At 45.8% G+C, this 14,654-nt stretch overlaps 1 protein-coding gene across 2 annotated transcripts; it reads left to right on the top strand.

Annotated features, from left to right (window-relative positions):
* Positions 1-11,314: 11,314 nt before the first annotated feature.
* LOC110909518 lies at positions 11,315-14,331 on the top strand. 2 transcript variants are annotated; one of them, XM_022154436.2, is made up of 7 exons: positions 11,315-11,657; positions 11,900-11,938; positions 12,084-12,210; positions 12,306-12,334; positions 12,812-13,049; positions 13,122-13,180; positions 14,116-14,331. In XM_022154436.2, exons 3-7 carry the CDS (start codon positions 12,147-12,149, stop codon positions 14,158-14,160), a joined length of 435 nt encoding a protein of 144 aa, XP_022010128.1. In that variant the 5' UTR covers positions 11,315-11,657; positions 11,900-11,938; positions 12,084-12,146; the 3' UTR covers positions 14,161-14,331. The 2 variants fall into 2 exon arrangements, with proteins under 2 accessions (XP_022010128.1, XP_022010124.1); XM_022154432.2 differs by having other exon boundaries at positions 11,323-11,657; positions 13,122-14,324.
* Positions 14,332-14,654: the final 323 nt, after the last annotated feature.

Genomic DNA, 14,654 nt, shown 5'->3' with positions numbered 1-14,654 from the left:
GAATCGCTCGAGGCATTCGTCGTCCGATATAATAAAGAATGCCTAGAGATAGGTGACGTGGCAGACCAGATGGCACAAAACCACTTCATCCGGGCTGTCAAAGACAGAGAGATGATCATGACCATCTCTGGCAAGGAGGGGTTGCCCAAAAAATGGGAGGATGTCATGACCGCGGTCAAGACATACGCCCAGACACAGCGGTCACTTGAACCGCATGTGACAAAGGCAAAGCCCCAAGCCGAAACATCCCACCAAGGGTCCAAGCGTAACAATAAACGCAACCGGGACGTTGGAAATCGAGATATTTCCAAACCGTATTTCCCGCGAACCAACACGTTCGACCCAAGGAACTACAACCCCGCCCGAGACAGTCGGGCGTCAAAAAAAGATTCTCGAGACCGCAACTGGACCGAGATCACCATGTCGCCAAGTGAGGTCCTCCTTGCGGACCCACAGTTCTTGCGACCGGCCCAACCGATGAAGTCCAAGAAAAATCAGGACCTCACACTCTACTGTGAGTACCACAAGGACTCGGGCCACACCACCAACAACTGCATCAGTTTCCGGCTGGAGATTGAGCGGGCCTTAAAGGAGGGGAAACTGCAACACCTTTTGCCAGGTGGGCAAAAACCCACCAAGCGCATTACCCCTCATGGCGAAGGTACCTCCTCCGGGAAGAGAACCATGCACGTGGCTTCCACCCACATGATCCACGGAGGCAAGGGCAGGCCGCGCAAAGCGGCGAGAAGGCCGGAATGTGACTGGAAAGACGAGCAAGTCGTTTTTCCAAAAGTCCGAGGCGGACCGCGCGATAGGCGCGCCGTCGTCATTTCAGGCCAACTGGCACACTACTGCACCGAGCGTCTATTCATCGACCCGGGCAGTACATCTGATATAATCTACGAACAATGCTTCAACCAGTTCGACTAGGAGGACAAAGATCGGTTGCAAGCAGTAGATTACCCGTTAACTGGGTTCGCAGGGGAAACTGTCTTTCCCCTGGGCCAGATTACTTTTCCTATGCGTCTTTCCAGCGGAAATCGCACAAGGACAGAAGAGGTAAACTTCATGGTTTTACCTCACACCTCCAGATATAACGTACTCATCGGGAGAGAATCCCAAGGAGATTTCAATATGATTACGTCCGTCCCCCACTCTGCGGTTGGTTTCCCAACCGAATCGGGGGTCGCGATAATCTATGCCCGCAGGGACGTCATGATGTCGGACGAAGTACGTTCGACCAAGGTCGCAAGGCTCACTCCCAACGACCAACCAGAAAAATGGGTTCTCAACGCGAGATACCCAGAACAAAAGGTCACATTGGGTCACGCCTTATCCCCGACCACCAAAGCGCAAATGAAGCAGCTTCTCTTCAGGAACCAAGACATCTTCGCGTGGACACCCGCAGACATGACCGGGGTCCCACGTGATATTGCGCAACATTACTTGAATACCTTGCCAGGTATTAAGCCAGTGATCCAAGACCAACGCCACCTTGGGTCAGCTAAAAATCAGGCGATGCAAGAGCAGATCGAAGAACTGGTCTCCGCAGGCATCCTGCGGGAAGTCAAATACCAGACTTGGTTATCCAACCCAGTCATGGTAGAGAAACCTTCCGGGGGCTGGCGCATGTGCGTCGATTACAAAGACCTTAACAAAGCCTGCCCGAAGGATTGTTACGCGCTTCCAGAAATCGACGAAAAAGTCGATAATCTCGCACCATTCAGATGGAAGTGTTTCCTCGATTGCTACAAAGGGTACCATCAAGTACAAATGGCAATCGAGGATGAAGACAAAACGGCATTCCGTACTCCCACCGGAAATTACTGCTACACAAAGATGCCGTTTGGGTTGCGCAACGCGGGCTCAACCTACCAAAAGTTGATGAACGACACTTTCCGCGGCCAAATAAGCAAAAGTGTCGAAATCTACATGGACGACCTGGTCGTCATGAGCATGGAAGAGGATACCATGCTCACAGATATTGAAAGAATATTCCAAACTCTGTGCAGCGTTAACATAAAGCTCAATCCAGGGAAATGCTCGTTTGAATGGAAGAAAGCAAATTCCTTGGGTTCATCGTGACTAAAGAATGCGAAGAAGCACAAACTCCTGCACCAACGCCATCCTCCTCAGAGACATGGGCACTATTCACAGATGGTGCCTCCAACGAGGAAGGTGCGGGTGCAGGTCTGCGACTCGTCAGCCCTGACGGCCAAGAGCTTACATATGCAATCCGCCTCGAATTCAAAAGCACAAACAACGAGGCAGAATATGAAGCCCTGTTAGCGGGACTACGTTTAGCAGTCAAAATCGGCGTGCAGCATCTGGAAGCACACGTCGATTCCTTGTTAGTTGCAGGCCAAATACGCGGCGACTATGCCGCAAAAGGGGATATCATGATCCTCTATCTCGAACAAGCCCTGCAACTAATATCCAAATTCGCTTCGTTCAATATTCGCCATATTAATCGAAGCGAAAACAAGTCCGCAGATGCACTATCAAAACTTGCATCTACCAGCTTCCAACACTTGGCAAAGGAGATACGCATCGAAATTCTGCAAAATCCTTCGGTACCCCTGCGCCAAGTCAACGTTATTCAATACGGTTCAACATCATGGATGACACCTATTATCGCATATCTACAATCAGGTGTGACTCCCGAAAGCAAATCAGAGGCACGCAAGCTACAATACAAAGCGTGCCATTATCAAATGGGAGACAGTATCTTATACCGAAAGTCATACCTTGGGCCACTCCTGCGGTGTGTCAACCCGCAGGATGCCACATACCTCATCCGAGAGATACACGAGGGCATATGTGGCATACATGCTGGACCACGCATGGTAGTGGCCAAAATCATGAATGCTTGGTATTACTGGCCCGGCATGCACATGGACGCCATCAAAGAGTTACGCAAATGCATTGACTGTCAACGTCATGCTCCAAAAACCTTGCGGCCAAAGAACAACTTAGTCCCCGTCACAACCGCATGGCCCTTTCAGAAATGGGCAATTGACGTTGTGGGACCTTTCCCTGACGCTCCAGGTGCGGTTAAATTTATCATAGTAGCGGTCGATTACTTCACAAAGTGGGTGGAAGCAAAACCGCTCGCCTCAACCACGGCTATGATAACGAGAAAGTTTATTTGGGAACACATCATCTGCCGTTTCGGTTTACCAATGTGCATTGTCACCGATAACGGCACCAACTTCGCTGCCGACGACTTCCAAAAATGGCTAAAAGAACTACATATTGAGCACATATTCTCATCAGTCGCACACCCGCAAGGGAACGGCCAAGTTGAGAGTACCAATAAAAGCCTAGTCGAAGGGATCAAGGCACGGTTGGGAACGGCCAGACGTGGCTGGGTCGATGAACTCCCAAGTATCTTATGGGCTCACCGAACAAGCCCAAAAACAAGCAACGGGGAAACACCCTTCAGCCTAGTCTACGGTTCAGAAGCGGTGATCCCCGCGGAAGTAGGTCTCTCGTCTCCTAGAATGTTGGCCATTGAAAAACTAGACAACAACACGGAACGCAGGATCGATTTGGACCTCTTGGAAGAAAGGCGCGAAAACGCTGCCATCAATGAGGCCAAATATAAATCCAAACTTGAAAAGTACTACAACACGCGCGTCCGCATTTGTACTTTCAACCCAGGAGACTACGTCCTACGCGACAATGAGGCATCTAATGCCGAGCGCCCAGGCAAACTCGCCCCCAAGTGGGAAGGACCCTACCTCATCAAAGAGGTCTTAGGGAAAGGCGCGTACAAATTACAAACGCTAGAAGGCGAACCTATCGCACGAACATGGAATGCTCAACAGCTTCGACGCTGTTATATGTAAGCCATGTTCTTACATTTCTCTATGTAACCTATCGGGCCGCAGGCCATTTGCAAATAAATAAATAAGCAATTTTATACATTATTGTTTGTTATTACTATTACAAATGCGTGTTCCACTTTGCGGTATCCCAAAAACAGATTGGCAAAATCTTCATTCGCGATACCCATACAAAGTGGTAACCACACACAAATATTGTAATAGGCCAGCAGAAGGTAAAAAGACTTACATATTTATCCGGCCGGATAAACAAGTTTTTTTAACACTTAACACAATTCCTGAGCCCAAAAAGGCAAACAATGGAATTGACGCGTACTCATACGACAAAGGTATGGAGTACACTTGACCCCATTCACAAATGGGTAGAGTTCCGGATATATAAGTTTTTACAAAGCTTAAGCAATTCTAAAACCCTCACACGGTAAATAACAGAATTGACGCGTACTCATACGACAAAGGTATGGAGTTCCGGGTATACAAGCTTTTACAAAGCTTACACAATTCTAAAACCCTAACGCGGTAAATAACAGAGTTGACGCGCCCTCATACGATAAAAGTATGGAGTCTACTTGACCCCATTCACAAATGGGTAAAGTTACGCATACATACGTTCAGACATGCAAGAATTAAAAACACTTGTACAAACTGAACAAAAAACTTTCTATTCAAAAAACTCAAAGCACCCACACGATGCTCAATGAATTTACATAAAGTTCCTATTCTATACAAGAGGAACACAAAAAGGAGGCACACTAGCCAACCTAAACCCTATTTTGTACCGCTGGTTCCCGCATCTCCTCCGGCACCACCAGCGGGTTCTTCCTCTTCGGCATCCGGATAAAGCATCCGCAAGCGATCAACATAGTCCGCAGCCTCCAAACAATTGTCCAGTTCCTCTACACAGGCAAGGGACGTATCATAAAAGGAGACTTCGGCCGCTTTAAGAAGCGACTCGGTATCCGTGTCCCGAAAACCGGATCGCTCCTCGATCTCACCGCCTATAGACATGACGTTCAGATGGGAAATACAGTGGTTATAACCAGCTTTAAAACCAGCGTCACGAGCACGCTGCTTGACCAAGTCCAAGCCAGCTGCGGTCTCAGGGGCATCCATGATAGCCTCAACAATCTGCAATAAAAAGATCATAAGTCTCGGATGATAATCCAAGCAAATATAAAGGCAACGGATACTTACACGCGCGATACCGTTAGTCCGCAACCACTCACGATCAGCCTTCAGCTGGTCAAAAGAGAACACCAAGGCATCCTTTGCCTCAACAGCGGCATCAGCCCGCTCCTCCGCAACAGACACGCGGGCAGTAAGGTCTGTAACCGCGACCTCCCGGGCCTGAACCTCAGCCTATCAAAAAACAGCAAACAGTTCACCCAATAAGCATCTTCAAAACATTGAAGGAAATATACAACAGAAGTAACGACACATACCTGTAAGCTGGCAACAACCTTATCCAAACGAATGCGCTCTGCATTCGCCTCTTCGAGAGCCTTAGAAGAACGGCTCTCCTTCTCTGCGGCCTCTTCAAGGGCCTTTGCCGCACGCGCCCCGGCTTCCTTGGCCTCTTCAAGCGCCTTTAGGGCCTCGGCCTTCGCCTGCTGCGCTTTCACAGCAATGGCCTCTGCTGCAGCTTTTTCTTTACCCAAGGCAACGTTCGCTGCCTTGGCGTTCGTCAACTCCTGCCGAGCATAAAACAGAGTGTCATTTTGCTTAGCCCAAGATTCGTTCCACTTCTTACGCTCATTGGACAACTTTTCATTCCAAGTCTTGCGTTCATCAGAAAGGAGTTTGGCAAGAGTACGAACCTGTTTAAGCTGAGCAGCGGCAGCCCACTCCGCGGTCTGTTTCTGCTTCTCAAAAGCAGCTCTATCCTTCTCAAGCTGCTCCGCACCCGCACGGGCAGCCTTGACCAACTTCTCCGCTTCAGCCCGCATGCGAGCAGCCTCTTCCTCGCGGCGGCCCAACACCTTGTAATCTTCCAAAATGGCATTCGCCACAATGGAAGATCCTATCAACATTGTTGAGAGCTGATTTATGCGCAGCTCCCAAGGTGCAGCACGGGCACGTTCCACTTCAAAAGGGGTGCCCAGACCACCCAAAATCTCCTTGCATGCAGAAGGGTCATTAGAAATATCATCCCCCTGCATAACAGTCCAGGGGGGTCGGTGATACACAGTACTGCGACCCTGCGTGTAAGTGCGGTAGTAATACTCCAATTCAGACTCCCCAGGCTGAATTGGAGGCCCATCATAACCCGCACCACCAGCAGATGAGCCGGTACCCTTCTCACCAGCAGGAGACTTCTGCAGCTCAGCATCATGCTGCCGCGCTTCAGCACCAGTTTTTTGCGGTTCGGCATCAGACTGTTGTTTCCCAGTATCAGCAAACCGCACACTCAAATTATCTCCCTCATTGGGAGAGATCAGATTGTTGGACGAGTCAACGGTATCAAAAATCTGGGTCGCAACATTCTCTGCGATACCCTCCTTCCGCACGGTTGACTCAGGCACCACCTTCACAGGAGGTGTCGACGGCACCTCCGTTGCACCCGCACCCGTGGCACGCGGGGGTGACTCCGGAGCATCAAAGATAGAAAAACCTTCATCGTGAGGCTCTGCAAAAAACAAAGTCAAATAGCGGTCAAAACAAGTTATACATAACATTTTAGACAAGCTATGCAACACTTACCAACAGTAACCGCAGGTTTTTTCAATGTCGGAACAGTCCTCTTAGACTGCAGCCTCCGACGTTTCGGTCCACCGGCACCAGCAGCCGTCTCTTCTACTTGCCTTTTCCCCGCAGCTGTACCCAAACCCTCAAGGGTATCAGATACTATCACATAATCCAAGTTTCTACGAAAAGAAGATTGAGAGATACCTGCCGCCTGCGGTACCAAATGAGGCACAACAGGGACCTCTGATATTTTCCTTTGGCGAAAGCGCACACCTTTCACCGTCTGCCTCTTAGGCACACCCTTCGCATCAGGGTCCCCTAAGGCCCCAAGATCACCTGCATGAAAACCATGCAAGACGTGAGTCCGTGCAACCCTTATTGTTATCACAAAGGTAAAGAATTCCTAAACATACCTTTACCCCGCGGCAACTCAACTGCCAATGCGGCCTCAGTAGGCACCCGGAAGTTATCTCGAATGATAACATTAAACTCCTCCTCGCCATCCGCACAAACAACTTTTTCCACCTGACCCTGGAAATCCGGGGCAAACATCCTCCATACGGGAGCGTTCTCTGATAACAAACGCACAAGTAAGTAACGCACACAAGGATAAGAAAGTTAAATAAATGAAAAGTACGTACCACCACTTTTCTCCCGCACCACGGGCTTCGATTTCTTGTTCCTCCGCATCAACATCATGCGCAACACCCACAACTGGGTGTTGGTCAACTTCACAGACTCAATGGTCTGCAACCGCGGAAACCACTCCACCGTCTTCACACTTGGGACCGCAATGGTCTCTGCGATGATCGTCTCGGTCACATTCCGAAACGTCATCCTTGCAACAATGGCAGCAGCCTTGATGTAAAAGAACTTCTTCTTCCACATCGTCATCCCCTTGGGAGGAGTCATCAGCTTGGGAGTACCATCTCGCTGACGGAAAGAAAAGAACCCCAAGGACACCGTCATTTGATAAAACCGTCGGAAATCTCCAACGGTGGGCTCTATGCCAAGAGCACGAAAGGTGAACTCGAAATTTCGAATCCGAATCATACCAAACGGACTCATTTGAGAGATATGGACCTTGTACCACTCCAAAACCTCGACAACAAAAACGGTCAGAGGTAACCGGAGATTGCAGTCACCAAAAAAGTCCGACCACATGGTCACGTAACCGGCCGAAGCGTCGGCACCGGTGTCACCTTCAGATGGGTAGACTGCCCCATATTCAGAGGGCATTTGAACGTCAAGCATTAGACGATCAAAGCTTTTCCTGGTCCATTTTAACGCCGGTAAACCACCACCGGCGGCTCCCTCTTCCTCCTCCTCCGCCGCCACCGGCGAAGATGGCTCTGGGTTTTCACCCTCCACATTGTGTGGATTTGATGGTTCAGCCATCAGAAAATATCGAAGAAACAGAAGACAGTAAGTGGAACAACCAAAAACCTCACCGGAACTTCAAGAAATATCGTCGGAGAAGACAAAGAAACAGTTTTCTCTCACCGGCAAATTTTTGAAATTTCGAACAAGTGAGGGGAAACCACGAACGGTTTCCCCTTATATACCCATCGCAATTAATGCGGAGGGAGAAAACAAATCATCACGTTCAAAAAGAGCGAATCGTATGACACCACGTGTCAAGCGCCGTTTTCGCTGACGGTTATCACGCGCGCGTGGCCGCCCACGCGCCTGACAAAAGAGACGTTTACACTCGTTGCTACAGTGCATTTAATGCCTCGGGCAGTGCAAACGTCCTTTCATTTCAGCACATGCCAGGAAGATCTCACCAACTTCCACCAACTCACACGTGAGATCAGCCACGTATGCAACAAAAAGCGACTACATTATCCAATTATAAGCGGCATGCGGTTTCTCTGGTATACCGCACCATAACCCATACCGCATGTCGTTTTTTAACATACCCCTAAAAATAGGTAAAAATATATATCTCTACACTATAAGGGGGTATAATACCTATCCGCACTACCCACGAGCACACGTGCAATATGCGGACATGACACACACGAGCCCGTTCAGGTGTGTCAGATGCTCAGAACCAGCGTTGTCCGTTGGACTGAACCGCATCTCAGACACAGGTAAACCGCATTGCCTTCATTCTCTTCAAGCTTCAAATCCCTCCTGTCCGGTTCACAACCGCAGAGGGCACACGAACACCTTCTTTAACAAAAGGAAGGAAGGGAATGTACGCGAACGCACATCAGCAACCCTGTCTCCTGAACCTTCAAGAGCTACATCCAAGCAACACACCCGCTTCGAGCGAATATGGGAATGCAACACCGCAGACACTCATGAGTAGCTGCGGACATAACCATAGCTTCCGCAGACTGGTTGCTACGGAAGAGCCAACGTAACTCCACATCACCGAGCGAAGCTACTTCAAGGCAAACTCGGTATTGGAGCGGGAAGGTAAGTGGCTCCAAAACGAACGCAGATAAGCGATCTAAACGAGCCCTTGTCGAACAGCAAGCGTCCGAACAGCGGTAACAAGTCTGCTTATGACTTTGTTTGCCCGCCTATGGGCCGCATAGAATAAACAATGGTGGGCATACCCTTGCCTATGACCATGTTTATTTACCCATAGTACAAATCTACATTGTTCGACCAAACATGGCCAACAATGACGCAACGAGGTAACCGCAAAGGACGTGCGGTTACTAGAGAGCTATGACGACAAACACGAAAACCCAACAAAAAAGGGATCGTCATCTCACGACTAGACGCTGAACATAGAGCTCGAGCAAAGCACTTACAAGCATCAACTACTCTTGATCCAGATCTCAGAGATTGATCAAAAAATTTCTTTTCTTCTTCATGCACCAATTCAACAATTGGTTTGAAGAAAAGACCACCTTTCAGAGGTGGGAAACCTCTGCATACCTTCAAACCACCATCTCAGAGGTTGGTTCGAAGTTTGTGCAGCATTACTAACAAAGTCTCCAAGAGACCTTCGGCACAACAACAGGTGGCAAGCCACCTGGTGACATAAATCGGCTGAGAATTTCGCATCAGACGAGATTCCTTCACCGATACGGAAGAGGCGTCAGATGACCCTTCCAGACCTCCAGCTTGATTTACATACAGAAAAGACCACACATGGTCTAGGATCTTCTCCAGACTCCAAACTACCTTCCAAACACCATAGTCCAGTACTCCTCCCACATACAACTTGTATGTGGCAGCAACACTAGACTGGGAGGACTTGAAGGGGTATGGTCCCAGATCTCGCGTCAGCATCGACCGCGAGTGACCATTACCCTTATCAAAACCCCCACTAGCTAACAACCTACTTGTGCCCATGCGAGAACGCGTCGGCACAAGGGTTGAATCCAATCTATCTAGTAACGAAGGAGGACTTACATGGAACATGAGAACGGTAGAGTGATGCGACATAGCATCACATCTGGTATATGAAAACAGAAGTATTCACAGCGATGCGGCATCGCACCGCATCCAGTGAACACTTCTATCAATACAAGAAAGCCTTACCTTAGGCATAGAAGAAGATGAACGTAACGGTGCGGCTGACACCGCACCATATGGGCATTTTCGTCACGACAAGGGATGCAGGCAAATAGTCGACGATGCGGCTAGCACCGCATCTCGCGTATTCCTTGATCACAAGTAGGAGACGCGGTAACTTCAGATGTTACCGCACGTAGCGATGTGGCTTGCACCGCATCCTATGCACTCAACAAGTGGGACTGACACCACAGTGCAAGTGGCACCAATGGCAGTTACCTGTCAGAGCTACGTAAGCAATGGACTGACGTGGCGTAACCTCCACAACCGACAAGCCTGACACACCTGCAAAGGTGCAGCACGTCGTCAGTCCATCCATCATCATCCTCCTTCACTCCTCGGCTATAAATACCAACCCCAAACCAGGTTTGAGGTATCTCTCCACAACTCTCTCACTACTACTACTATCTTACTTTGCTTCCCAAGCAAAATACTGATTCTCACGCCGGAGAGTGGTAACAAGGAGCACCCCCCACCCCATCCTCCTTGTTACGAGTCACGGCTTGTTTCCTTGTGCAGGAGATCAACCACCGGTGATCCAGCCAGTGATCCTCGAGAGGAAGGGATTAACCCTTCTTGACGAGACCAGTGTGTTAACCCTGCCCGGTTAACCATTGTTTCATCAGAGGTTGTGGTGGCTGTGGTGGTGGAAGAGGTGGATGTGGTGGTGTGAGTAGGTTGTGGAGATTGTATGGTTGAAGAAAATGGGGAAAGAGATGAACAAGAGGGAAAGTGATGAGCAGAGAAAGAAAATTGTTAATATATATTATTTTTATTTTTTCTTTTAAGATATTTTTTTAAATAATAGGGTAAAATATCAAAAATATCCTCATGTGCCTTGCACATGACCTTTTTAACAGAAAAAATTAACTACGTTTGCCCTAAAGGACATAACGTGTAAGATTTTGAAACATTAAATACAAAACTCATCAATTTTAAAGGTAAAAGACAGCGCCTGAAATTTGAGACAAACATAAAGGACAAAACTTGTAATTTATTCTTAGGACTCAAGGTTTTAATATTGTCACAACATGTCTTTTGTCTTAGTTTGTAAACGTGCTTATCTATAATATTATAAAAAGGAGAAGTGACGTACACAAACGTAATTTTACCGTACGTATAAATTTTGAAACATAATGTACAAGGGAGTAAAAGCCATTTTAGAGGGGTAAATTAGGAAATGGCACACAATTTTAAGACACCTAAGGGGCAGTCTCGGGATTTCATCCATCGAAATCCCTGCTCATCATTCATCACCAATTAAATAAGATGCCACCGATAAGTCGGAGAAAGCCAACCGCCTTCATCTTCCATCTTCTTATTCACTAATAAAAGCAGTTAGCGTTTATCAATCTAAACCTAACCCTAACACCATGGCCCGATCTCCATCCTCCACGGCGTGTCTGCTCTACACTCTCCGTTCATCCATTTCTGCATCACCGAAATCACCGCCGTCGCCAATCACCGCGCTCCTCCACCCCCACCGCCACTACTCCGCCGTACCATCTCTGAGAGTAAAGGACAAGGATCCATGGTGGAAGGAATCAGTAGATAAGGTACTCCCCACAAGGACACAGTGAACAGGTGTGATTTCCATTATTTGTTTGTATAATCTGTTGTTAAGTTTACTTTTTGAATACATCTTAGTGTAATTTGCAAATTTCTTGATTTAAATCTTGGCTTTATCATCCTTTATCAGAGTAAAATTAAAGTTGGGAGTATTGTAAGAATTTTAATAAGCCTTCTTCGATTCAATCGAATTTCGGTTCTAGATTGTAATTTGGGTTTCCATTGATTTATTTAAACTTTTTTCTTTCAATCAACAGAGATTTCAGTTGACAGCAACAAACTTTCGAATCTGCAAGGTAAAATCTAAACACCAGTTAACTTTAGATCAAGATTTTCTGCACTTGAATCTTGAATATCATGAATGTTGAATATATAAATAACTGTTGTATACGATCTGGGCTTTTTTTTACTTTTCAATACATTGTGTTCTTGTTTGTGAAGGCAAAGGCGCCAAGATGGCTACTGCGGTCAAGATTCGTGGCCATAACTGAATAATTTGGGGTGATGTTAATCTGTGAAAAGGATCCATACCCACCCTCGTATTGTCTACAAGAGAGTTTTTATTACCGTATGTGTTGATTATAGATATATTTTTAAAATGTTATATGTTATATTATATAGATATTATTTTGCTTATATTTGTTGCTATTTGATCTTTACAAGGAATGATGACAAGAACAGCCTACAACAGGGTAAGTTTTACATCTTTTTATCGAAAAAAATTAAAGTTTTCTGAATGAATAAGGTTATTGTTATATTTGTTTATAATTAAAGGGTCTGGCTGCAAAAAAATTTAACAACAAAAAGAATTACCTGAGGTACTAGAAAGAAGCTACCCGTCTAACCCAATTTCTTGCAACCCATTAACCCGAATAACACGTTTACAACTTGATTATCACCTGCCAACCCATCTTGACACTTTTAGTTAAATGGGTTAAACGGGTTGTGTTCAGGGATACACAAAATTGAGTGAGTGCGGTTTAGGGTTGACTTTTTTAGATGAATAAAATCATGGGTCATGATCGTTTTAGTCTCTTTTGTATTTTTTTTTTTTTTTTTGTTGATTTTGGGTTTTTATATGTTTTTTTGTTGATTTTGATGTTGTTAATATCTAAAAATTTGTTTTTTATCTTTTTTTTTTCATGAAAATCTAATGCTGCACACATTAGAGTTCCAACCCCATATGTTTTTTCCAAAAGATATCTCAAGGCGGCTCAATCAGATTCAAAAATCGTCCAAATGTCAATTATAGGTGGATTTTTGCCTCGTGGAATATGAGGTGGTCATATTCGCGCCATCACTCTTGGCTGCAGCTTCTGTTTACACTGCTCAGTACAATCTTTGTGGATTCAAACATTGGTCCAAAACTTGTGAATGGCATACAAAATAATCCGAAGATCAACTTCTGTAAGCCTTTCACCTTTCTTGCCTTTTAAATCTCCATAATTACATATTTAAGACAAATTTCTAAACGTTCAGGTTCAGTTTCGGGCTCAGTTTCTGGTCCGGGTTTGTGTACACAGGAGCAGATAACAATTGTGAGTGAAATTGTTTTAGGGGTGGATAAAAATTGTACTTTTGATGATGTTAAAAAGGCTTATAGGAAACTGTCATTGAAAGTTCATCCTGATAAGAATAAGGCACCCGGTTCAGACGAGGCGTTTAAGAAGGTTTCGAAAGCGTTTAAGTGTTTAAGCGATGAGGAGAGTCGAAAACAATATGATCTTTACGGGTTTAGTAACGGATAAGGGTCTGATGGGCTTGTTTACGAGAAAGAGAGTTGGCGTCGGGATGTTCGTCGAGGGTTCGGTAACGGGTAAGGGTTTTATTACGAAGATGATGTTGATGCGTAGGAGATTTTTAGGAGATTTTTTTTCGGTGGGGTGAACCCGCGGGCTGCAACACCGTTTAGTGCGGGTCATAATGGGTCGGATGGGTTTGATATGAGGACTTTGATTACGTTGTTACCGGTGCTTGTGATGCTTTTTGCCTTCGAACGAGACTGTGTATTCGCTTTCCAGAACTTATGTTTAGGATCACCGTTTGGTTACACAAAATGGGGTTCCTTTTTTTGTGAAATTGCGTGACTTTGAGCCAAATTATCCGTTGAATACTGAAGAAAGGTTGAGGTGGAACATGCGTGTTAGTGGTTGGTTAATGGGTCAAAATGGGTAACTTTATGTATAGGTTGAAATGGGTTGGTTTAAAATGGGCTTGTTACGCTTGCATCTGTTTATAAATATGGTATTGTTTAATATTTCGAAATTAGATATTGCAAATGATATCTTCTGTCACTTTATCATACACAATTTAGAGTCGCTTGTTCGCCTGATTTATGGTAAAATGGGACTGATATTCCCGCATCATATGATTCAATTTCTATTAATGCATTCTGATGTTCCTACAATTGTATAGTGTTTAGTGTACATAAATAATATTAACCACTTGCTCCTCTTGTTGTACATATTTGCAGCTAGCTTTATACAATGATGCACACCAACAAGAAGCAAGACTATAATATATAATTGTTATTGATGATCATGTGGGTTGCATGTAAAACTGTCAAATGGAGCATCTGTTTTAGTTAGATGTAGCTTGAAATCATGACTGATGTGTATTTGTTTACTTAGATGTAGCTTGAAATCATGGTTCATTAAGTGAAAATTACTCACATTCGGAGTTTTACAAAGTTATATTGTTAAAAAAAACTGACCCGACCCGATCCGAAACCTGTTCTGACCTGGACCCGTTTTGACCCGAGTCAAAACAACCCTTTTTTATAGTTGACCGTTTTGACCCGAACCCGAGCCAAAACAACCCGTTCTGACCCGGACCCGTTTGCCAGGTCTATTTTATGCATAGTATGTGGAATACAAACTTCTACGCCTATTTTTTTGTTGAATGGAAAAAAGTGTTAGATACCCGTAATGGGTTTTGGTCCGCAATAGGCATCATAATTGAATCTGATATGAGTTCGGACACCCGCCGCAACGCGCGGGCATTCCCACTATA

The sequence above is a fragment of the Helianthus annuus genome, chromosome 2 (assembly GCF_002127325.2).
Source record: "Helianthus annuus cultivar XRQ/B chromosome 2, HanXRQr2.0-SUNRISE, whole genome shotgun sequence".
Lineage (NCBI taxonomy): Eukaryota > Viridiplantae > Streptophyta > Magnoliopsida > Asterales > Asteraceae > Helianthus > Helianthus annuus.
This window is presented reverse-complemented; position numbering and strand designations above follow the sequence as displayed.

What these genes read in the sequence shown, in the direction of transcription:
- LOC110909518 (XM_022154432.2), top strand. Translation starts at nt 12,147, where the DNA reads ATGTTAATCTGTGAAAAGGATCCATACCCACCCTCGTATTGTCTACAA. An exon ending in ACAAGAGAGTTTTTATTACC is followed by an intron (nt 12,211 to 12,305) that starts GTATGTGTTGAT and finishes GATCTTTACAAG; the next exon opens with GAATGATGACAAGAACAGCC. An exon ending in TAATCCGAAGATCAACTTCT is followed by an intron (nt 13,050 to 13,121) that starts GTAAGCCTTTCA and finishes CTAAACGTTCAG; the next exon opens with GTTCAGTTTCGGGCTCAGTT.